This window comes from Balaenoptera ricei, chromosome 7, assembly GCF_028023285.1.
Source record: "Balaenoptera ricei isolate mBalRic1 chromosome 7, mBalRic1.hap2, whole genome shotgun sequence".
Lineage (NCBI taxonomy): Eukaryota > Metazoa > Chordata > Mammalia > Artiodactyla > Balaenopteridae > Balaenoptera > Balaenoptera ricei.
Genome location: NC_082645.1, coordinates 49,862,498 through 49,888,417, shown reverse-complemented (window position 1 = coordinate 49,888,417; position 25,920 = coordinate 49,862,498). Strand labels below are relative to the sequence as shown.

Sequence of the window (25,920 nt, the reverse complement as noted above, 5' to 3'; positions counted from 1 at the left end):
CACATAAACCAAAGTAAGGATTGAGACAATTTGTAAAATGAACACGTGTGGAATTGACTCCCTGACTTCGAATGGGAACAGAAAGATGTTGTCTTGTAACTGTGTAGGAGATGCACTGTGGAAGGCCTCGTTCCCGGGGGGGATCCTCTGAGCCGATGAGTTGACATTTCTTTGTACCCAGTGAAGTGTGTGTAGAGCTGGGCATTGAACTCTCTATATGTCTGTTAGGGAGAAGCCACGAAAACCTCTCACGTCTGAGGGAGGGTTAGTAAGAAGTGTCAGATCAGGGAACCAGAAATTGCTTGGATCAGCTGATGCAAAAGAGGATCTAGAGGGTGTGACTAGAGAGTGTGCAGTTTTAGAACCGGAGACGCCTTTTCCTGCCAGCAAGTCCAAGGATCCAGTGTCCTTTGGGAGAGCTGAAAGATAAACCCTGTGGGGAGCAAGGGGACGAGATGGCCCGCTGCTTTGCGAGTAGGGTGGTCACAGCCAGGGTGCTGGGGCGTAAGTGGGTAGGGGCCTCAGTGCCCTGAAGACTCAGATTAGCTGTAGAGACCATAGCGTAAACCTTCCAGAGTAGGAGGGACACCAAGGTCTCTGAATCTCAGAGATGTGCTCTCTTTGTTCTACTGTTTATGTAGGCATTTCCTGAAGTGTGGTCCCTGGACCACCGACATCAGAATCTCCTGGGGTGCTTATTAAAAAGGTAAATTATTGGGTCCCACTACCTCACTTTCTCAAACACTACAGGGGCATTTTAAGGTCTCTAGGTGACTTAGAACCTCACTGAAATCTGAGGACCACTGGGTGAAATACTCCTCAGAAAAGCTCTGCCTGTGGGCATCTTCAGTGATGAAGAATGAGCTAACTTATAAAGCAGTGATCTTTTAAGTCCAGGGGTGATGTAGGCAGGAAATGTAAATGGGTGCCAAGTAAGAGAATGACAGATGTATGAGTAACTGAGTCAAAACTGGGTCCAAAGAAAAATTGGGATATATCTCCCAAGGCTGACATCAGAAAAGCTAACAGCACATGTCCCTTGAAACCTTGGTTGGCCAGAGCACTGGACCAGCTGGGCTGATGCATTTGAGCCATTCTGCGTTCCTGTAGGAAACTGGAAACGGTTTCAGAGGTCAGTCTCTAGAAGTGCTGAGCCAGCTAAGATGCCAGGGCCAGCCATAAACCTCAGGGACCAGATGAAAATCTTCAAAATCTAATATACAGAAAGCTGTTTCTTTTTTTCCCCCGGTAAAATTTTTGCCAGGCATGTTTTTTAAGCAACTGCCTAGGGTGTATATGTGTGTTGGGGGGTGGGAGGAGGTGCATATGCCGCTAGCTCTGTGTACTTGTTGGGGGAGAGGACATGGCAGGGAGGAGAGATTCCTGAGCGTCTCAGAGTCTACATAACTGTATGTGTATGATGAGAGTGGGTTTCCATTTTCTTTGCTTTGTTGACCCTTTTTCTCAGCATCTCTCCTCTACGCACTGAGTGGGCAAGACTGCCATTGGCAGCAGGGATGAGAAAGGTTCCAGGGCTCACACCATTGCTGAGACACTCCCCCACCCCCTCCACAGCTAGACAGCTGTCTAATCAGAAGCAAGCAAAGGACCAGCCCATCAGACAGTGGCACCTGGCTCCTTTCACTTCCACGTGCATCTTTTCTGCTTGCTTAGCCACAGCCCACAAACCTTGGCAGTTACTGTTAATTTTAGGAAACATTTGGTAATTAAAAGCCCTTGCTAATAAAATTTAGAGATTTACCCGATTTTTATTCAGCCCTCTTAAGGGAATAGGGCAAAAAGAACCATTAAGAGAAAAAGAGTAGTTAGGGTGATCTCACTTGCCTCAGTGTTTTCCCCATCATTGCCACCTCCCCAGCCCCATTTACTAAAGCCACGATTGGCAGTCTTTTGATATTTGTAACTTCGATATTGACAATCATATATAGCTCTATCTCTAGCTAAGAGGGAAAAAGCAGCCCGGAAAGTCAAGAGGTGGGGGTAGTCTTAGGATTTGAAAAACCAGACAGTAAATATCCTGAGATAAAATCTGTTGAAAATAGCAACTTGTACACCATGTAGAAAACATGCTTCTCAATTCTTCAGGTGACGTCCAGCTGGGAGGAATGGTGCACTACAGAGAATATCAATTAGCAGAAGGATACCAGCACACTGGAAGATAGGCACCAGTTAACAAAAAGAGGGTTAATGGGTATAATCATAAAATCGTGCCGTTCAGTTAAGAAAAAAAATTCTGAGGGAAATCAAATACGTACAACTAGGTATGTGAAAAGACCTGTGTGGTAGGTTTGACCCCAAATGAATTAGCCAGCTGATTTAGCTGCTTAGTCTGTTGGTGTATAATAAAATTTGAGTATTTAGATTAAGAAATGAAGTCATCCTACTGCATGAGTATTACAAGCTCTCATACAAAAGTTCATCTGTAAGTTGAAATTTTAAAAATTAGAACACTTTTTTTTTTTTTTCATAGAAACATTGTATTTGGTGAACTGGTTCCTAGGTTTGCCAGTGGAAATGTTATTAATAATAGCTAGATTCCCAGGTTAGCCCCAAAGCCCATGGTCTTCTAATGGAATTTTAGAACTGATGGTGCCAGCTTCAGTTCTGAGTCTCCGCTGAGCAAAGGGTTATCGTATGGTACGTTCAGCAGAGGAAGAGAATGCCTTTCTCACTTCTAATAATCATAGTGAAAAACGTAAATTGAGTGGCCTTTTGCACTCCCCCTCCTCTCTCTCTGAAGGTTGAAGATAACAAAAGTCAGGCACCTCTAATGGAACATATGCACATCTTTAAGTTCCCTTGCTGATGCCATCTCAGCTGTTTCAGGTGATGACTGTTTTACCACATCAGATTCAAGAAGTTTGGGGATTTTAAAAGAGGGGCCCTAACCCAGATGCATCTCTAGTTGGAATTTTAAGTGGTAAAACTCACGCAAATGAAAAGGCCCAGGGAATAGGAAAATTTTGGTTAGCCGGCCTTTCCAGGGAGCATTTCCTAGGGAATCAGCTCCCCCGGTTTCCCTTGCCTATTGCAGCATCTTCCACTTTTGAACCCACAGGGTCATTTTCATTTTCAGTTTTCTCCATTTTCTTCTTTACTGCGGCTTTGCAAAGGAGCCTCAGAGTAGGAGGAAGGGGGATTGAGAAGCTACTTACCTGTATAAGTCAGTTTCAAGCTTAGGACTGGTGGTGTCTGTACTGAGCAGAGCCCTCTTGGCCATCTGGGTACCAAGTTGCGAGAGGAACACTGAGAAGGATGAACTCAAGTGTAGCTGGCAGTCATTAAGCGCTTCTTCCAAGCTTGGCATTTCACTAGGGGCCCAGCAGTGATTAGCTTGTGCTGTCTTCACACCTATGAGGCAGTCTGATTTCAGAATCCATCCTTTCAACCGTAATCGCTTTACTAACTCCTTAGGAGTTGTCTAGGTCAAAGAAGTTGTTCGGTTATTGTGGCTTGTTGGGAGGTTTAAAGGAATACCTTTGGGGGGATGATAGTTATCATTAAAGATTTAAATTTGGATAAAAGAAGGGGAGACTAGACTTGTATGCTGTGGCAACTAGAAGTGGTTTAGAAATAAACTGGGGCATCTGCTGTCTTGTAATAGTCCCCCCCATCTTCACTCCCCATCTCTATGCCATAGAGAGAAATCTTACTTTGGATATGAGGTTGGACAAGATGTCACATAAGTTTCTTTCTGGATATAATTATGGTTAAAGAATTAATCGGTGTTATAACATAGTGGGTACGGATGTAAAGTAATTCTCTGTACGTGTTTTGATTACATAAGTAAGTTTAGGAGAAGTAAGGTTAGGAGGGTCAAAATCGGCCTTTAGAGAAAGTCACTGTAGTGGGTTGAATAACGTGTCCCAAAATTTGTGTCTAACCAGAACTTCAGAATGTGACTTAATTTGGAAATAAGATCTTGGCAGATGTAATTAGTTAAGGGTCTTGAGATCCAATCAAAGCAGAATTAGAGTGGACCCTAAGTCCAATGACCGGTGTCCTTCTAAGAAGAGGAGAGACACAGAGAGATGACCACGTGAAGGCGGAGGCAGATTGGAATTACGCTACCTCGAGGCAAGAACAGCAGGAGCTACCAGCAATTAGAAGAGCAGGAAGCAGCCTCCCTTAGAGCTGTCGGGGGAGCATTGCCCTGATGACACCTGGATTGCCGATTTCTGGCCTCCCGGACTGTGAGACAATAAACATCTGCTGTTGTAAGCCACTAGGTTTGCGGTGATTTGTTACAGCAGCCCTAGGAAACTGATCCAGCCATTTCCCACTTTCTCCCCATTTATATTTTATCTTTAACTTCGGTATAGCTTAATGTACAAATGTAACATTATAGTTACTATACAAATCTAAGTTTTAAATTTCCTGACAGAAACTAATGACATTTAAATTGTATTAGGATGGTGATACTTATATTTAATTAACTTTTTAAAAGCGATGCGGTTCATTTCAAGGAGTAGCGTTTCCTCTTGTCTATCCTTCTAAAGCCATGCTGCAGTTGAGGGGGCGGTGGGTGTGATTTGTGGTTCATCCCAGAGAATTTTATCAAACTACTCAGATGGCTCCATTAAGAAGTTAGTCCTCTAAATAACTCTCTGTCGTACACTTCTCTAAGGTTAAAAATCAATTAAAAGGATTGGAGTGAAGGTGTCATTTTTCAATTGAGAGTCTAATAAAGCAAATCCTGGCAAGAATGAATAACAACTGCCTGACCAGATGTGGCCATTACCAAAGGCAGGAGGATCCCAGAGTGATTACATCTTCTTGAAGGTTTATAGTAATTCTGATTAATCTGTTTTGAAAAGACAGATACCCACATATCTCAGGTATCCAAAGGCAATAAGATTAAGATTATTAGGACTCATCTTTTTCTCTGAATTATAATTCTCACTATCAATCATAATTTGTCCAGCATCCCTGGTGTTTTTGAAGTCTTAAACTACGAATTTTAAAAGTCCACCTGTCATAGAGTTGGGAGATTGTTCCAGAGATGCTACAAGTCTGGAGAGGAAATATAATAGATTTCAGTGAAAATAGAGATCTTGTTTTAGCTACGAAAAGGGTATGATTGATGCACTTTGCCCCAGATATCAAACTCCTTTCTAAGACAGACTCTGCCATCATCCAGCCCTGGCCAACTCCTCTCACCTCTTTATACCCCAGAGCTGTTCAACATACAGCAGTTAAAGCCCTGCAACAGTTGCATGGTTTCTAACATATGTCAGTCTATGTTTTTTCCCTCACCACGTACATAAAGCGCTTGGTCCAAGCTCTGTGCTGTACAGGGTGGGATAATCAGGCAGGATGTGGTTACATGTTCTCAAGGGGCTTACAGGCCAGGGAAGGAGATTTATTCTTTAATTCAAATGTAGAAATAACCATGTTAGAAAGTGTTAAACTTTTGTTGAGATTAAAATACCATGTACTGAGAAGATCTAAAGGAAAGCATGTTGCCTGAGTGTTTTCTAGCGATATTCCTTCACAGTCACACTGTACTGTTGGGATTGGGGTAAGGGAGGACATATCACTAAGTTCCACTGTTTTGCAACCAGTTTCTTGAGCCAAAAACCTTTTGGTTATTATTATTATTATTTTTTAATAGTAATCTTTTATTTATTTATTTTTTTATATTTATTTTTGGCTGTGTTGGGTCTTCGTTTCTGTGCGAGGGCTTTCTCTAGTTGCGGCAAGCGGGGGCCACTCTTCATCGCGGTGCGCGGGCCTCTCACTGTCGCGGCCTCTCTTGTTGCGGAGCACAGGCTCCAGACGCGCAGGCTCAGTAATTGTGACTCACGGGCCCAGTTGCTCCGCGGCATGTGGGATCTTCCCAGACCAGGGCTCGAACCCGTGTCCCCTGCATTAGCAGGCAGATTCTCAACCACTGCGCCACCAGGGAAGCCCTGGTTATGTTTTATTGATGGGTATTAGGAAGATTTTTAGTAACCATGACATGGGCAGAATATTCACGGCAAAGGTCATTTTTTTAAAAAAAGAGTCTTTAGATAGAGCAACTGTATATCAAATAAGGCCCCCAATTCAGTGAAACTCAATGGCACACCCCTCCCTTATGCCTACTTTCTCTTTTGCTTAGCTCCTAAAGAGGTTGTCAGGCAGACCGTATTTCACATCCAGACGGCCACCTCCTCAGTGATGTTGGGAAAATCTCTTAACTTCTGTTTTCTCAGCTGTAAAATGGTGAAAATTATACCTCCCTTATTGTGATTAAATGAAAGAATACATACAAAGCACCTAGCTTGGTACCAAAAAACACAATAAATGCTCAACAATGTTAGCGATCAGTACGATGAATAACACTCAGTTCTCTAGAAAAAAATGTTTGCAGTAAGCTGTCATGGTTTAAAATGGTGTTCTCCCTTTAGCTGTTGCTTATTTCGCTCTTGTTAAAGGTTGTCTAGGTAAATTTGATAGTAAAATGATAAAATATTACAGCCCCAACTAAAACAGGTAAACAAATGGCTAAGCCTACTCCCCTCAATTAAGAGAAAAGTATTATTCTTGACATTTTGTCTCTTTCTAGAAAGATAACTGCTAGCGAGCATTTACACATCAGCTATTATTGCAAGGTATGTTTGGATTTTACAGTAAGAAAGAACGAAGATGAAGTTAGAGTCTCCGATGCAGGCGATGCAGGCAAAGTTTCCATGTGTATTTCTGGGGACAGCAGAGTGAGATAACCTGTCTAAGATTTTAATGGATAAATTCTGGCTTCAGTATTTACAATTTACATATTACCTTCGAAAAATGTATTCAGGCAGGATTAAATTATTTTTTAGGTCTGCATCTCTTCCTAATTTGCTTGGTACTGGAAGTTCTCCTAAAAGTAGGATGATGTTTTAATTTGAATAATTCTTATGTAACTGGGAGCAGCTACTGGGTTGCAGAGACAAGCAGAGCAGGGGCTGACTGACACCCTCTGTGCCTCGAGATGAGGACCTCCTTCTCCAGCTTCCCTGGCTGGAGTGTAGAAAAGGCAGTTTGCCCATTCATTCCTAACTTTTTCCCCCCATACTAGAAGTTACAGTGCCTGGTTCCGATCTTTAAAAAAAAAATCTACCATTCTTCTTAGTTCATTCTTTTGTTCTATGTCCTGATTTTTAAATTGGGCAGAGAGTACTGTTTTGAGATTAAATCTAGTCCAAAATGTAAAGGAAATATCCAAAGACTTGAATTTTAGGATTTGTGATGTTGTCTGTATGGAGAAATAGAAATTTTAAAACTGTTTGTGTCCCCCTCCTGCATTTTTTCTGTTTCAGCAAAATGATTTGGTAATGCACAGGTTCTCTGAGGTATCCTTGCAGCTACTTTACATTCACGCAATCCGGAGAGCTGCTACTTTACATTCACACAATCCGGAGAGCGTAGGAGATCTTAGGTGGCTTGCAGGCCACACCTGGACCATTCCCGTCTGCTCTGTCAGGGCAGGGGTTCACAGCAGTGTTTTTTCCTTTCCTGTGCCGGCAGTGCTCATTGGCTGCTTTGGTTTAGGTGGGGTGGGTGCAGAGAGCTGGCCCCTCATCACTGGTCATCGAGTGTAGAGTCTCCTGAAGCCAGTTTCCATTTAGGTACGATTGTCTTCACCACTGTGTTTCTTTGTCGATGCGTGGGAAGAGATGACGTCGTTTTCTTGTGCATTTAGAAGGACAGAGATTTATGAAATCCAGTTTGGGTACCTGTCACTAATAAATTAGGTTAATCTGGGATCATGATTGAGAATGAAAGATTGCATGTTTGATTTCATGAAGCAAAGGTAAAGGATATTTTATTTGCTATTATAGTGAAACTAAATATAAGAAGAGGAAAAGGAGACGGAAAGGCTCAGTGGAGCTGTGCTGCTGTGGGGTGTGTGACCCCCATACCCGACCCCCCAAATTCACAGAGGTTCCGGGTCTCCTTTCTACCGAGAGCTAGAACTTGAATCATACTGTCCCAGGTTTCTTGGAAAAGAAGGTCCCTCTGAAATTTTCAATTTTCAGTCAATTTCAAATGAAACTGATGCTTTGTGATTAACTTGAGCAACAGAAAATAAAAGGGTCTTCAGGAAGATGAGTAGCTTCACTTTTTTTCTTCTTGAGCTACAATCCCTACTTTAAACAAAGAGTATTGTGAAATAATTTTTCTTTTGAAAAAGAAGTCCTGTCTGATTTACATAAATACTGAAACTGTTTCCCAGATTCCACTTACTGCAGAATGAAGTTGTACGTTAGTTTATCTACTTCAGAAAAGATGAAGAGAGGAGTGAACCTTGCCAGCACTTGGGTTGGTTACCTTCCAAGGCACCCAGGTACTCCAAGGCTGATACCATCAGTCCTGAAGTGATTAGACAGCAGTAGTGCATGGGCTGGCTCCACGAGAGAGAGGAGAGTCTCTGGGCTGCTGTAAGCAGTGGATATTCAGTCTAAATATACAAGAGAAATCCCACAGGGAAGAAGACTTGTTCCTGCAAAAAAAAATGAAGAAATGCTTACTCAGGTCAAAAGAGAAACAGTTCTTTAAGTATACTGGTGAGCTACTGGGAGCAGGGTTCTCATAACTGGGGATTTCTGAAGGAAAACCAGCTCGTCTTAGAGAATTAATGTGAGTATAGCCACTGTGAAACTTTAGGATAAAACCAGACACTGGAATACATGAAAGGAAAATCTTCCAAGTCTCTAGTTTCTTTGTAAGGAAACTGAGGGTTGAAGTTTCTTGGTTTAAGTGAGTGAATTTGTGGCATACATAGGGAGACTAGAGAGTGGGCAGACAATTCTAGAGACTTTTCAAAGGTTTCTAATCTAAGCTTATTAAATTGCCAGTTGACCCTGAATGTACTTCTCTGACACAAAGGCAACAAATTGCTATAATTAAATCTGTTTGATTTGTGTATCTTCTTGTAGATGGTACAGATAGTGATTGTATTATTCACAAATTTTTAATATAAACACAAAAATAGAGTGGTAGCATTCACAAGAATTTTTTAGGAATTTTGAATTGTAAATTTAATAGATGGTGTGAGTTTCCTTTTTTTTTTTTTTTGTTTTTTTTGGTAAGCAGGAAATTGGATGTCTAGCATACACTTGGACATCCAAGTAAGCAATCTAAAATATGAGGTGTAAAAGAGGCAGTACAAAATATACACTTTTTCTATGATGCCTTAACAAGACTAGCACATCAGTTTTCCTTTTTAAGACTCATTGAGAAAACTTGGCATGTACCATTATAATTGCTACAATCCTTGTAGCAAATAAGGGCTGGTGCCTTTTGACAGCACTGGTGGGAAGGGAGACCTAGTTCTGCCTTGAATTAGCTGTACAACATTGGACGTATACACGCTTTGACTTCTTTGGGCCTCAGAGGGGTTTCCTGAAAAGTAAGGTATTGAATTAGATCAGTGTTTATCAACATTTTAAAAGTCAAGCCTTCTTGAGTAAAAATAAAAATACTGCCCCTATCTCCACTCCCCACCCATCTCTTAAGATTCTTTTATACTTCCAGTTGAGAATTACTGGACTGCATGATCTCTGATGTCTCTCTCAGCTCTGGAAAGCAGATGAACAGAGGTTTTCATTTCATTTTATGGGTAGATGCACCTTGCTCCTTCTTAAAGTTGGAAAGGGCCCTTTCTAGAATTCATTGTCACTCACCAAGAGTATTTATTGCCTTGAGTCCTGCCTTATGCATGGGCAACACCCAGAAGCTTGCTAGAACTGCAGAATCTTGGCTCTACCCAAATGACTGAGTCAAAATCTGCATCTTCACAATGCAGGTGATTCCTGTGCACATCAGAGTTTGAGAAATGCAGCAGAGCACTGTTTTGTAACCTGCAAGTGGCAATATTAGTGGGGTGTGGAATCAATTTAGTAGGCCGCTACTAAGTCGCTACCAGCATTTCTTATTTAAGGAAATAGGCAAGAAAAGGTACTGTTAGGGTACATTGCAAACGGTAAAGGAAAATAACTGTTTCACAAAATTTTTGTTTCAGTTTTCTATGTCTTTGCCTGTATGTGTATACAGTGTTTCAATCTCAGGCAAAAAGTTAATTTTTTAGGTGGATCTCAGGCAATAAAGAAAAAAAAAAAAAGCCACTGTGCTTTGTGTCTCAGAGACAACCATCTGCTTAATCCCTTCTATTTGCTCACAGACATTTACGTAGAAATACATACACAGAGATACATAATAAAAAGCTGTCCTACACTAATTATCCATATTGCATCAGATGTAAACTGCTGAATTTTACCATGAAAAAGCAATAAATGTGATTATTAATTTTTTTGAGTTGTAGTAACTCAGGAATTTTTCCTGTTGACGTTTTACTTTGGCAATATACAAATCACAACACGGTCAGATATGATTTCATTTTTTGTATTATTATTATGGGAAGATTTCAAATACTTGTTCAGTTTCCTGAAAGTACAGATAATGCTTTTTTCTCCAGGGGCTAATTTGTGAAACCCATAATACTGCAAGCTTATTCACATGTCCCTTTGCATCTTGGAAAAAAAAAAAAAATTTAATAAATTCATTTGGGGTTTTTTGGGGGTAATAAGCTGGCTCATATTTTTCTAACTTTATGTTTAGTTAATCACTTTACAGTACTTTCAATAAGTATTGTGTAGTGTAAAGAAAGTATATTTTTAAATAGGTAATTTCCACCCTGAGGACTTTGCAATCTCAGCAATAATTCTTTACTTACAAGAAATGCTAGAAGATACAAACTGTACTGTACGTAGAGTTTTAAAAACAGCTGGAAGGAAGTTGACCATGCTGGTATCCTAACTCCATTGGGGTGAGGCAGGAAATTCAGGCTTTGCAGAGGTGTTCTGAGCTGTCATGATAAAGGTAATGCTGCACTTCCCTTAGGAAATTTCCTTTTTTCAATTTATTTTGAGTAAAAAGGAAGAGTTTGTTCTTTTCCCTTCGCAGGGCTCTGTGTCAAGGAACAAAACAGGTGTGGATTTGAAAATTCTTCATTTGAGACCCAGGAAGAGAATAAAAACACTCTCTATGCACCTGCATTCAGAATCCAGAAGAGTAATCAATTTTGTACCTGAAGTTTGGCAGGATTTTCTGTTTACCGTGTTCCAATAGCTGGTTGTTATGAACTTTCTTTTAAGGTGATTTTGGAGCTATTACATGGTCTTTTGATATATAAGAGATTAAATAGAATGTGAAATGCAACTTTTTACTGATTACATGTTGAAACAGAAAGATGTGAGGCTGTTAACCAACAAAAAGTCTCAATAGGTCCAAGTTATTCAGCTATAATATTTTCACCTGAAGACCACTCTGGCTATAAGAACTCTGAGTATTATATCTTTAAAAAAATTTTTTTTAATTTGTTTCTTTAAACTTTAGTTGTAGTTTTAGTACAGCTTCTGTATTTACTGTATTTCCTCATAAACATCTGTGGCTAAATAGGGACTCTGTGCTTGGCTTAAGTGGTGTAGGGAGGTGGGACCACAGTGCGACTCCTGTCTGTCTTCTAGCTGCACATGTATTTGGGTGAGTCTTCTTTCTCGGCTCTGCTGATTCAACCTCTTACTCCATTTCTCTGGCTGTTGGTGCAGGTAGATAAGAGTACCCAGGGGCCTGGCTGGGTTCTGTCGTGATATGCCTTAGCTGGAGACAGCCAGAAGCGTTATCCAGCCTTAGAATTCGGAAATGGAAGGGAGCTTAGGCATCACCCAGTCTAACCTGCTCATTTCCCAGGCGAGGACCTTGTGCTGCCCAGAGATGATGCTCCAGTTACTGGCCAAGGCAAGACTGGACTCCAGATTTTTCCATTCAGTCATTTTTCTTTTGTATGTAGAGAGGAGGGGGGAGAATTTCCTTAGGTTTATGTCCCCCACAAGCTATGCTCTTCATTTATCATCTTTAAATTTTCTGTTCTCCCTGTGAGACTCTGAACAGTCATGTGTGACATTATATCCATATTCTATACGATTTCTAGGTAATCCTCCTACCTTTCTAGTGTCATTCCCCCCCACCCCCACCCCTTCTCCTCCCCAAACATCAGCTTGTCCTAGCATACCCTTGAGCCAACCAAGGGAAAAGACCAAGGAAAAGAGGTTGGTCTTTTCGCTGGCTTCATGAGGAATGATGCTTCCTGTCTGTATCTTGGTGGGCTCTTCTCCTCTCCCCACACACCCACCCCTTTCAGGACTGCCCTTCCTCTGTTTTTAATGACTTGCCGTTAATATTCAGCTCCCTCAGCCATCTACTCCCTCAGTGAAGCTGCCTTCAGCCTTTCTGTCCCAGGCCCTCTCACCCCTCTCATCTCATCTCAGGGTTGAGCACTTGGTTGAACTCTTATTGCTTTTAGAAACCATACCATACCACACCATTTTACGTGATGCAGTTAAGGGTAGATAAGGCCAGGAGCCCACAGTTAAAAGCTTTTCCTTCCTAATGAATGTGCTTTCTGGTGAGGAAGTTTTGAACCCGTTGTCTTAAGCCCCTCACTTACTTTCTTGGCCTTCCAGCTTTCCGGTGAATAACTTATATTTAATGCCTTCAGTCCAGTATCTTCATGTTGTTTTTTGTTTTGTTTTTAAAGTTTTTTGTTGTTGTTGATGTGGACCAATTTTAATGTCCTTATTGAATTTGTTACAATATTGCTTCTGTTTTATGTTTTGGTTTTTTGGCCGCGAGACATGTGGGATCTTAGCTCCCCGACCAGGGATCGAACCCGCACCCCCTGCATTGGAAGGCGAAGTCTTAACCACTGGACTGCCAGGGAAGTCCCTGTTTTTTGTTATTTAAAGACTTTTTTTAAAGAGGAGTTTTAGGTTTACAACAAAATTGCGAGGGAGATGCAGATTTTTCACCAACCCCGGGTCCCACCCACTCATTCGCTTCCTCCGTTATCTGCATCACTCACCGGAATGGTACATTTTAAAATTTCATTGCATGTCTGAAATTTATTTTTTTTTATCTGATGGACTTAGGTAAAGAGATTTCTATGTAGAGATTGCAACTTTACATTTAAGGATGAGATTTGATAACTATCTTAGTGAATATTAATTACGAAGCCTTGGGAATTTTTAGTTTTAGATTTTTTAAATAGCTAACATAACAACATGGACCCCTCTGCTTCGACAGACAGAATCCAGCAAAAAAATACTGAATAACCTATTGCTCAGTTTCATAGTTTGAGGCTACAAAGTTTGTTTCCAAACAAGGGACCGTGGCAATACGGGACCCGGTTCATTAACTAATTAGCTATGTGATTTTAAGCTTTGATATCCTGGCATCCAATGGGATTGCCTGATATCTGCCCATTTGTCCTCCTTCCCACATGATGGGTGAGTAAGACCCTGCATGTGTGAAGGGGCACATTGTTCTGGGCCGATGTCGGTGCTGTCCTTTCGCCTCCTGGCCTACCCGGAAGAACATCTGCTTCCTGGCCAGCTTCTCATCTCTCACTAACTCACCTCCCACTTCTCAGCTGTGTACTTTCCCAGCTCCCTGTGCCAGGAACTTTATCTTTCTCAGTTATTATTCCTAGCCCTTTTGGAGCCACTCAGATGTCTAAATGGAAACAAACCAACAAAAATGTTCTGACTGTGACGAAATTGGCCTATTCAGATGATCTGCCCCCCACCCCCGTTCCATAATTCCCCTAAATTATTAAATTTCCTTTGTATCTTGAAAGCTTTGGGAGAAGAACCAGTATATGGCATTAGTATGGTAGACAGTGCCTTTGTGTAGTACTCAGTTCATGCCAAGCTTGATATTATACTATTTCCTGGAGAAATGATGATGTCCATGACTTCTGTCTGCTCTCAGGAGCAACTGTAATGATTATTTTGCTTCTGGATAAAGGAAATAGTTGATGTGGTAAACCTCCCTGCTGTTTGGTGGTGGGGTGTGTGTGTGTGTGTGTGTGTGTGTGTAGGGGGTGGCAGGATGGGGACAGGGATTATGGATTATAACCTTAAACTATAAGGATGACAGCCTTAAAGAAGACTTGAGGGTAATTAAAAGGCAGATACTAGGTTTCCCTTCTCTTCAAAATATATTCTTAGGAAAGTTACTAAGTGAGGGGGTGAGGGAAGAACAGCTTCAGCTATAAGATTGGTCAGAGCACTATTCTTTAGCCTATTAGAAATAGGAAGGAAATAAGACAATAGAATTTATAGTGACAGGTCTTTGTTTTTTTATTGTTCTTTGCTGAATAGAAATCTACAACAATGTACATGATTACTAATATATTTTTAGTTCACACACGGTTAATCCCGTTTTTAAAAAAGACTTAGATTTGCACTTATATAGAAGAGACTTCTTAATGTGCATTGGGGTGAGGGGTGATGTGATGGGGAGGGAAGTAGATTTACCGTTCGTGTAGTTGCTGCGTGTCTGTCTTTTAGTGCAGGAGGTGAGTGGGCTTTCCTGGCGGGATGGAGGCATCAGAGCTGTCCACACAGGAAGTCCTCCCTGATTGTGGTCCAGACAGGAAGTCCTCCCTGAGTGCTGACAAGCCCTCTTCCTGCTGGTGCCCACACCCACTCCTGCAGGGAGTGCAGAGAGCCTCTGCTAACAGAGCCACCCATTTATTCGCCACCAACTTAATTTCTCTATCACTCAAGGCATGTGAATTCAGCCTAGTTAAATGTTATTGTGAAAACTGAATTAGCTTGTTTTCCCTGCCCTTGGATAGATAACTTGATAGGTATCTTGTTTACCTGACCTGAAGCAGTGAGATGAGGCCAGAGAAGACTGAGCTATAGACTCCTAGGCTCTTGTGGGATGGGTCAGCACTTAGCTGTGGTCATTCAGCCACCCAGTTCCTTAAATAAATAGGTTGAATTTGTGAAAATTGACCACAGGCTTCATCCAAGGGGTGGAAGGTGGGGAGTGTCTTTTCAAATTCTAGGGCAGCTTAGGGGTTTTGAGAGGCAAAATGTAAAAGGACAACCAGTGATGAAAATGGAGTTTGATAAAATATCGTCCACTTGTAAGCTTTTTTGTTCTTTCTTTTTTTTTTTTTTAAGTTTGCTGTTCATGCTGTTGAGGCACTTGACTACAAAGTGTAATTGCTTTAAATTGATCAGAGTTCTGAAGTTGTAGATAAAGACTTGTCAGTGTTTGTATTTCAATCTGGGAGTGAGGGTTTCATTCTTCACTGGTTAAGTGGAGCCTTCCTAAAATGGTGACTCTGATATTCGGCTGTAATGTGCTGTAGCTTTCCAAAATTGTTTGCAGAATTCTTTTAATGAAAAGATTTATAAGGTCGAATTTTAAAAACTGACCTTTTTAAGGGTTTTGTTTAAAAAAAAAGCACAAGTTGACTGTTGCTCATTAACTTAAAGGCACCTTTGACTTTTTTTTCTTAAAAAAAACTTAGCCACCAATGGTATTAAGTGTCATATTTCAGAAAAACTTGAATTTCATAATTTAAGTTGCAGGAAGAATGGCAACAGAAAAATGAAATAATATTAATAGTTCATTTAGGATATAGACAGTGTTTTGGGTGCCATTTAGAGCACAGATTAAGGGCTATGGCTTTGTTGTCCGGCAGATCTGAGTTCAGATTGCAGCCCTGCGCCTACTGAAAGTGTGACCATGGCACATTACTTAGCGTCTCCTGAGACTCAGTTTCCTGATCTGCAAAATGGGAGAACAATAATGCATCTGTCTCGTTTGGACTAAGTAAGATGATGCATGGCACTGTGACACGTGGCACAGTGTCTGGCACGTATGAAACATGCAGGATATGACAGTAATTATTACCGCGCTCTTACAATTAGCATTAACCCATTCTGAATATTTTGGAACAAACTCCTTTATTGTGTTTGCATTTTCTTCTTTGAACATGAGGAAGTCTTTATCAGGATTTACATTTTTAATTTCAATGAGTTCTAAAAACTCAGTCGTTGATCTAAAATTTTCTGTACCAGAAAATGGAAAATGGACAACCTGGACTAATTTAATGCTTCTTCTCTTTAGTCATCAACTATTTCTGAGAGTTGATAATAGGATACATTTGAATTTAACCTTGGTCACCAGGACTCACCAGAGACCAGTCATCCTCCTCAGGATGCATTCGGGAACTCCCTTCTCCCAGCTGGGATCGGAATACTAGCAGATTTCTTTCCCCCAAAGAGTAGGTTAGAGAGAAAGTGGGGAGGCACAGACTGTATATGCTCCCCACCTACTTCCAGCATGGGAAAATATTGCTGTCATAAATATGGAGGCCGGTCAAAGATGCATTCCATCAGCTATGTAGATCATGGCTCTGCTTCTGCCAAATATAGATACATAAATAAAAGCCTGCTCCTTCATGTCCGAGAGATCTCCAGATAACTCACACGCCCACATGTTTCTTTTCATCGTGTAAGTCCATGCCCGACACTCCACTCTCCACCCCAGGGAAGAGCAGAGGTGACAGCCGAGGCAGACTTGGGATGCAGTCTTGCAGATGCCTGCTGGTTCACTTTCTTTGGGTGGTGTCGTCCCACTGCAAGGTGGGCATGGACCCAAGCCACAGCTTCTGTCAGACCCCTGCAAGGCTTACCCAGGTGACCGCGTGTCATCCCCCGACTGCAGCGCGGAACACACCAGGTCCTATGGTGAAAAGCTGTGTTTGAGGCAAGCACAGGTTCTCGGATGTTAATCAGAGGTGATTTAAGAAGAACTTACAGTCTTGCCTAGATGTCTACAACTATCAGTTCTTTGTGCAAATCGAAGACTAGGAACAGGGTGGCGATGTATGTATGTGTTACCTTCCCAGCCCCTCTGTTCTTCGCTGAAGTGAGAAATAGAGGGTGCCTGGCTGATTGCAGGTTGCAGCTAGCAGTTATACTGAGTGACTTTGGAGAAGGGACACAGATCTCTGTGTGGCACAGCTGGGGGTCTGAGGTGCCATCAGTGGCAGAGCAGGAGAAGGGCTTAGTTTATACCTGGAAAGCAGTTTTTATCCCTTAGAGAAAAACAGGGATGAGAGGAAAGGATTTGAGTTCAACTGCTTATTAAGGGCATAAATCAAATAGATTTGATAGGATATGATCTCAGGCAGGTTTTGTTTTGGATTAAGCAGTGCTGATGTTCCTGGTTCAAGTTCAGCCTTCATTTATACATTGACTGTTGTTAACCCTTCTTGCAACTCTCCTTTCTGAAAAAGAATCCCTTGAGATAAAGTGGTGTTTGGACTCTGACTTTAATTTAGCAAGGGCGCTGGGCAGTGAGAAGAAGAATCTTCATAGTATAGGCCATGAAGAAATGGTTACATGTCTAGATTCATGAGGAGCCCAGTGCCTCAGGATAATACTGTGGAGTTAGAGTGGCCATGGCAGAAACTGGGTGCAGAGCCAGATAATCTATCCTGGAAAGTTGAGATTGCTGACAAGGTCAGCAAGGTTATATTTATTGCAGGGGGTCTACTTTTTGAACTTTCTAAAGTGGAATTTAACTGTGTCCTAGAGATGCCTCATTTTCTTGTTTATGGTGGTAAAAATCAAGCTGTAAGATTTGAAAATTTTGTTGAATGTCTAGCGACTAATTTTACCTCTCCAAACTGTTACTCAGTGTCAGTGATGTCCTTGGTTGGTCTATTTATTATTTAGAAGATGTGAAGTAAAAAAAATTCCTGTCCTGGTGTGAAACTGCAGAGCATTTGCTGTGAGGACACTTCGGGGTGAGCTGACTTCCATGTCAAACTGAACCATTTAACTTCCTCAAAGGTCATGTGTGTGGCATAGGGACAGAGAACTGTGGTTTCTTTCGATTGGTGAACAATTATCTGATGTGCGTACATTTTCAGACATTCTTCCTAGGTGACTGCTGACTGAAACCACACCGAGCCTGGCTTGAAGGCTTTGTAAAAGTTACCTTGGTTGCTGCCAGGCCTGGGAAGGCTTCCAGCTTCTACACCATTCTCACAGGGGTTAAATTTCACAAGGTTAGCCAGAGCGAAAGGCAGCCGACCTGTGAATCTTATCCAGATGTCTCAAGGAAGCCATGGGCCTGTCTTAGAACTAGGTGAAGGCTTCCTTATTTGAGCCTCTTGACTGAACTCTAACTTCCTTACACTTGAAGAGTAATCTTTTTTTTTTGTTAATCCCTAAGAATCATCTCAATAAAATTGTCAGCAACCTTCAATCAAGTGTCCTTCAGAATTGGAAAACCTTTTCAAAAGTCCAGTGATTTCTAAATGACTGTAGATTAAAATGATATTATCAATAACTTTATGCAAGTTCGTTTTGAGTATCAGATGTGTTCCTTAAAGTATGTGAATAAAATCTTACAAAAACTTGGTCCTATTTCAGGTGCAGGTAGAGAATATTCTGCTGAGTAAAATCCTGTTATTCATGTTGAAGGAGAGGGTATTTTTGTAGAATGAACAGATCTTTTTTAAGGTGTAAATTAAAATCTGCGGTAAAGTAGCTGAAGATAAATCTGTGTGCGTATTTTGGTAACTTCGTCTTGGTTGGGAGGTCATACAGCCTCTGAATGGTGCCGAATCGGTTCTGTCTGGCGTTCTAACGCTGCCGTCTTTGTTTTCCAGCAGTCTCTGGTCCCAGCCCACCCCATGGCCCCTCCCAGCCCCAGCACCACCAGCAGTAATAACAACAGTAGTAGCAGTAGCAACTCAGGATGGGATCAGCTAAGCAAAACGAACCTCTATATCCGGGGGCTGCCTCCCAACACCACAGACCAGGACCTGGTGAAGCTGTGTCAGCCGTAAGTAGAAGTTGTTCTTGTGTTTAGCTCCTAAATATCTCCTTGATCATATTACAGAGTGAGATAAATTGTGTTCTAAGAGAGGTTTAGTACAAGACAAATCTGTGAACGCTCATTCTGGTCACAGTTGACAGGGTTTCTAAGTTTTGAGTCCTTGGACGCTTTTTCAGTCAGCATTACGATCAATAGAATGCCTATATAATAAAATAAATTGGAGCATTTGCTCAGTAGAATTTGACTTTATTGGCGCATGAGAAGCAGGCTATGAATTGCTTAAAAACATGGCTGGTTCCTTTTTGAAGAGTGCTCATATTTTGTGGAAGCACCTCTCGGGGCCAGTCTGTCTCATCATAAGAGAAATTTTAGTTGTCACTGTTTGTCAGAAAGGTAGTTACCGTCTAACTTAATCCTAAATGCGTATAAACTCTAATGCCAGGGGGGCAAAGGTAGTCTGTCTTCACTCACACCTGTAGTTTTGTGGTCCGGGTTGTTCACGCACAGCGCTGGGCATTCTTTTTTTATTTTTTAATTAATTAATTAATTAATTAATTTTGGCTGTGTTGGGTCTTTGTTGCTGCGTGCAGGCTTTCTCTAGTTGTGGCGAGCGGGGACTACTCTTCGTTGCGGTGCGCGGCCTTCTCATTGCAGTGGCTTCTGTTGTTGTGCAGCACGGGCTCTAGGCGCACGGGCTTCAGTAGTTGTGGCACGCGGGCTCAGTAGTTGTGGCACGCGGGCTCTAGAGCGCAGGCTCAGTAGTTATGGCGCACGGGCTTAGTTGCTCCGCGGCATGCGGGATCTTCCCGGACCAGGGCTCGAACCCGTGTCCCCTGCATTGGCAGGTGGATTCTCAACCACTGCACCACCAGGGAAGTCCTCAGCTCTGGGCATTCTTATTCCCAAAGTTCCTATTCCTCTTCTCACTGCCACCCTTGCTGTGTCCTGAGATGAAATGTGCATACATGTATAACTTTGTTCCAAAGGAAATTTGCATTATATGCCTGTCGATAAATAGAATATAAATATGCTACTTTGCTACAATCACATTAACTAAGGAAGAAAGCACTAGTTTAAACCAAGGAGCCAGAAGCACTGTACATTGCAAAGATCACAGTATAAAGACTAAGAGTCTCCAATCACTTTAAGCTATAAAATCCTACACGTACAGCAGCCTCATTTATTCATCCAAAGACAATCATGGTCCCTCACAAACAGAACTTTATATAACTGTGGAAAAGGACGTCCGCTAAAGAATGTTTCCTGTTCCCTGAAAAGTATTTCCGTTTCTAAACATATGATTAATAGCATCTTATTTTTGTTGTACTGGGTAAAATATAAATTTATTACTTCTTGCTTTAAGAAAAAAAATTTTTTCAAAACTTACTTGGGCAGCGTTTCCAAACTGGAACTAAAAGTAACATCTGGCCTTCCATCAGGAGCAATGGTGGTTTTGCTCTGTTGTGTTTTTGGAGAGGAGGGTGGGACACCGGGAGGTGGTTCGTCAGCATCTGGAGAGCCTTCCGAAGGCCATCACCCTCAGGACCCTCCCTCCGCCTTTCCCGTGTTACCCTTCTGATCAGCCCCTTTGGACTTTGACTGCAGCCTTTGCTCCCAGGGCAGTGAAATAATGTCCTGTGCTAGGGATGACTTTGAAAGCAAGTCCAGCTCTTGGGGTTTGTCATGCCTGACCAGAGTCAGATGGAACTTTGCCAGGTACGCCCTGCCCTGTTGCAGCTGTTCAAGACCACAAATAGGCCTTTTTGCTATCTTGTCTGCTGTTGACCTTTACAGGCATCTTCCTCTGCTTTTGCAACATAATTACAGGTAGATAGAGCACCTAAAGTCTAAGGAGCTAAAAATATAACTCTGTAGGACACAAAAGAATGAAACTAACCCTCACATTCTTGAGGTGTAAGAGAAGGGGAAAGGATTTCAGAAGACAAACTGTTCCTCAGCTAGTTTTGAATCCTGTAAGGTGAGTTGTAACATTAAGGGGATAGAGTTAAACAACCATAAAATAATAGAGTAATACCATGTTTTATATGCAGTAAATATGTATTTGAAAAATTAAACCAGCAGTTCTTTTACTGAGTCAAATCATATTCCAAATGCAGCAGAAGAGCGTTTGATCATCTTATCTGAAAAATTCATTCCTTTGTTGTTGTTGGTCTCTTTGACACATGTGGATTTTCTCAGCATGTGTAGATATCAGTCTCTTCGCTGTTATCAATAGCAGCAATAATGGTTTGCCACTCACTCTCTCCTATCATTTGCAAAACCCCAGGTTTGATATTTAGCTCTGATGATAGTTTTCTTTATGTATTATACAGAGGCGAGACATACAGTAATAGAGAACTCTATGTCAATATCTGCTGAAAACTTCGTTCCATTTAACACAGAGCATCTAATAAGTACCAGATTTGTCTTGTTGACAATTCTGTGTCTTAAAATGGGGAGAGAGCAAAAAGGAGCATTCCTGTTCTGGACTTAATTGTTTCCAGTAAAGAATAGCTAGTTGGCCACATGGAAGTGACAAGAACCTTATGGAAAAGTGACTCATCCTAGAGCTTAAAAAACTGAGTGGACATAATTAGAGATTTTTTAGAAAAGTTTCAGAAGCTTCTCAGAAAAGATAGGTGTAAATTCATAGCTCTAAAAAAAAAAAAATTTTAGAAATAAAAATTTAGCACTGTAATTTACAAATTAACGTGAATTGTAGGAGGGGCAACAATTGAAACAAATAATTTGGGTCTCTAGGGGACTTGGATATTTTAGAGGGTTATGTAACAGAAAAATGGAAAAAGATACCTAAGAATGTTTGCAACAGGAACTTGATAACATACAAACAATGCATGAAACCTGAAGGCAAGAATGACATGAGGATTGTGAAAACTGGAGAGGGAGACAAAGTATTTTTAAAAAGCTATGTTTGGAGTAGAACATACAGATGCTATAGTGTTAGAAGAAATGACAGTGAAAAAGCAGATGTCAACGCAAGAGATGGCCGTGAAAAAGCAGCCTCAGCCCAAGTCAAAGAGGGACTCGGGACACTGGAAAGTGTAGGTCAACATGGCTGAGAGAAAGGGGGCTCACACTGGAGGGTAGTCAGTTTCGGTGACTTGAAGGACACTGGTCTGAAGGACTGAGCAGGGATGTGACAGTGATGATGGTGGTCAGGTGATAGGGAGTGAAAGGAGATCAATTTTCTAAGAGGATTTGATGAAAGAAGCTGACCAGCTCTAGCGAACTTCTACACTGTGATGTGTGTATATATAGGAAGTCTTGTTGGGACCTCATGACCACTCTGGCTGCTGCAGCTCTGCACCCTATTTCTAAAGTGTTATCTGCTCAAAAAGAAGACATCAGTCCAGTTAACCAGCACATTTAGGAAATGGAATGAGCTGGGTGACAGAAAGGACTCATCTTTTACCCCCTGACCTTTAGATAATCTTCATTCTCCGCCTTCTGTAAAAGCAAGCCAAACAAAAAACTTTGCCTGACTGTGTTGCCCTTCCAACTTCTCTGGCAGATTTTCTAGGCAGATGAGCCGAGGGCTGCTGGTGCTGCCATTTTCTCACTACCTTAACCCTTTGCATTTTCCTTTCAAGTTTCAGCTGAAACTGCATGGCGTCTTCCATCTCCCTTATTTCCTCTGGCTTGTTTTCATGTTGTCCACATATCCTCAATTCCTTGCTCTTTGATTTAAGTTTTCTTGGCTTATTCCTCTGCAGCCCCATCCTCTCAGAGGGTTATTCTCCACTCTTTCCAATTTTCTGCAGATTTTTCCACTTGAATATCTTACTAGCACCTCAGATTCAACACTATCTCCTTCCTCTCCAAACTGTCACTTTTCCACATTTACTCTCCCCAGGTTGAAGCTTTGGAGCAGTGTTGGCTATTTCCCATTATCATCTTAGTCACCAAGCCCTGCGGCTTCTTCTTTGGCCTGTCTTCATTCTCAGAGCCAGAAGAATTGGGTGGTTCCTCCCTCCCTCCCTCCCTGAGGGGTGACAAGCGAGAACCATTTGTTCCTGCTGCCGCCTCCCCTCAGGGGCCTCTCCGATGCCCGTTCTTGATTTTCCAAGGTCGAGTCTAAGCTCCCCCTGCCTCCTTCATGCGTGGACCACACTAACCTCTCCTTATTTATTTTTATGCTTCCCCACCTCCCAGTCAGCATGTTACTTCCATACAGTTCTGTTCTCCAAGCGCCTGTTATGTAGCAACATGTCTGTGACTGTGTGTAATGCTGACAGCATATCATCTTCACAGATTTCTTACCTACAGTATAAACTCATGGTGGTCAGGGTGGCAAGATTTTGGTGCCCCAGAATTACCTACCACAGTGCTAGGCAAGTACCTTATTCTCAGTCAGTAGCCTGTAAAAGGGGTCAAATAATGCTTATATCATGAGGTGGTGATTAGGATTAAATCAAAGTAATATAAGGAAAGGAGCTGGTCCACAGTCTCGGTCATTGAACAAATATCAGTCTCTCCATGCCTGAGCCTTTGCTCCTCAAAATCCTAACTACTAGAATAAATTTAAATTATATGTAATCCTACATTTTAAATTAAGGAGGAAATACCAGATTCTGATCCTGAAAGCTGGGAAAGCCAGAGAATAGGTTATATTAACATGAACCACCAACCTTCTCTCCCTGAGGCGTTTTTTGGGGGGGACAAGGGGCGAGGGCGGGGTGGAAGCACTTCACTCTCAAAAGACTAGTTTTATCCTCTGCCACTCACCCCTGATTTATTCCTTGTCATAATACTGTAAAATCTTTTGTTGTGTCCCAACTATTTTTTCTGAAAATTTAAAAACAATATTTGGTCCAATAAAAACAAACAAACAAAAACAGTATCTGGGCGCAAGGTTTGGTCCATAGTTCTTCCTGGTTTGCAGTAGGAGCAAATATGTGGGTCTCTGTTGGCCAAGGATGGACATTTCTGTGATATTGACATCACATGAAAAGGTCTGCATAACTCAGTGTATCAACAGCTTATTTTAAAGGAAAAACAGTCTATTGATATTAAAACAAGATGAGGTATTCCTACTCCTCCCACCTTCTACAACCTTTTTCTCATTCCCAAACCAATCCTTGGTCAACCAGTTGTTTTGGGGTTTTTTTTCCCCTTTCATTCAATAGATATCTAATTCATTTCAAAGTATAGTAAAACATGATTTTTATATAAATGTGAAATTAAATCTATCTTATAATATTATAGCCTATTACTAATTAAAAGGAAATATTTTTGATATAGGATGTTTCCCTGGTTGTAATATCCAGTATATTTTCATTTCCTAGCGCTTTGTTTTGTTTTCTGCAAGTTTTCCTTATTCTTTTGAATATAATGCAACTCTTAAAAAGGCAAAGCGGAAAAGCAGCACAGATCAACAGAGGCAGACATAAACAGCCAACCCTAATATAAGACAGAATAAAGTAAATGTTATAATCAGTGCAGTGTTCTGGGAGGGGTCAGAGAAAGTCTTCGTTAACCTCGATACCAGGGGATTGGGGTAGCTTTCAGGGAGGAGACGATTCTCAACCTTAAAGGACAAGGTAGATTTCATGCGGGGTGGAAATGATAGTGTCCTCCAGGCCTCCGAAAGGGCCCAAGAGATGTGAGCGTGCTTGGATGTTTAAGAAAGCACAAAGAACACTTCTTGGTGCGTAGCTGCCATTCAGCAGTTGTTCGTTAGCCGGGGCTCCTGGTGCCCGGAGTGGAGAGTGTGGATGCAAAGCAAAGAGAGGCGGAGATGCAGTTTGGGAGCATATCGTTAGCACTTTGAATAATAAGCTGAAAAGTTTGGAGTCTATTCGTTAGTTACAGAGGAGAAGTTGGCCCTTGGAGTGGAAGAGAAGCATAATTCAGTGTTTTCTTTCTTTCTCAGAATGGTAATTACGACAGAAGTCGGAAGGTTGGCTTGGAGAAGGGGGCTGTCATAGGCTGAGCCGACGCGACCCTGAACCAGGGTGGTGATAGGAGATGGAGGGGAGAGGCACTGGGACGGCAGGGCGCCTTAGAGATAGGGACGCGGGGACTGAAGCATGATTTAAAATGACTGTAAGGCCTTAGCTTTTAATAAAGTGAAAATGTGAGTTGCACTAACTGAGAGAGAGTGCACAGGAAGGGCACAGACTGTCACTGATTCTCTCTCAAACCCTAAACTCCAGCCTCTCCCTGTGTTTCCCAGATGTGGCCGTGCTTTTATTCATTCGTACAACCCACAAACAGGGCCCACTGAACTAAATACTTTTCTGAAACCACTAGTTTTTTTGTTGAACACTGACTTTAAAAGAATAATTTAAGTTCTGGCTATAGTAAAAAGTCAGGGCAACTGTTAGGAAAATGGACAACTTGAAATGATAAGGAATAATTCTTTATACATTTCCATTTATCTCTGTAACTCTAAAATTTCTTAAGCAGTTTATCTGCTGAAAGTTCTTTTTTCTCTACCCTGGAATAAAATGATCATCCCTTTTATTTCAAAATCATTAGGCTACTTTTAGGGTAAATTTGAAAGTGAAGGCATTCTAGTAAGATAAATACAGTTTTTTTATGCTTAATTAATCAACCTTTAACCCTAATAGGAAGTTAAACCTTAAGTGTTTACCCTGAAAGTAACAAGGGCCTGACAGACCCACTATTAGGAAATCCCAGGTATATATGAAATCCTTTGGAATTTATATAAAGTGCATGAAATGAGAGTACCTTAAATTGAAAACAAAACAATGATCCTGTGATGAAGTAGGAAAAATCACTCCACCCAAAAGTGATCTGATGCTCACTTTCAAATTGAAGAGAGACTTTAAAGCCAGGTAACTTAAGGCCATTCAGGTATCCCCAAATGACTCAGTCCAAGAAGCCTGAACATACCCTAAGTTATTAATACATTTACTTTAGGAAAGAAACACACACACACACACAGCCCACATGGATGTATGCTGGAGTATTCAGACAGCTGTACAGACATGAAAGACATGGACCAAAAGATTTTATTGCCTACATTCAGTATTATTCTGAAGTCAGACTTGTGAATCTTACAGACCCATAGCTCTTGATATAGGGTTAAATTAGAAGCTGACATATCTCTTTGAGGCATACTTTACCCTTCAAGTGACGTTTCTAGGCAACTTGAAGTAGTGTCTTAGTGGTAGCAGCGGTGGTGGTCATAGTGTATTTAAGTCACACACATCAACAATGAAAGACCCA

At 41.4% G+C, this 25,920-nt stretch overlaps 1 protein-coding gene across 7 annotated transcripts in view; it reads left to right on the top strand.

Moving 5' to 3' along the window:
• RBMS1 (RNA binding motif single stranded interacting protein 1) overlaps nucleotides 1–25,920 on the top strand; it is a 208,620-nt gene that overhangs the window by 97,682 nt on the left and 85,018 nt on the right. For 5 of the 7 annotated variants that reach the window (XM_059927974.1, XM_059927971.1, XM_059927973.1 and 2 more), the window contains exon 2: nucleotides 18,536–18,711. In XM_059927974.1, the coding sequence (XP_059783957.1) occupies nucleotides 18,536–18,711 (176 nt within the window). The remainder of the gene's footprint in view (nucleotides 1–18,535; nucleotides 18,712–25,920) is intronic. The other 2 variants (XM_059927969.1, XM_059927972.1) reach the window with 1 other exon arrangement.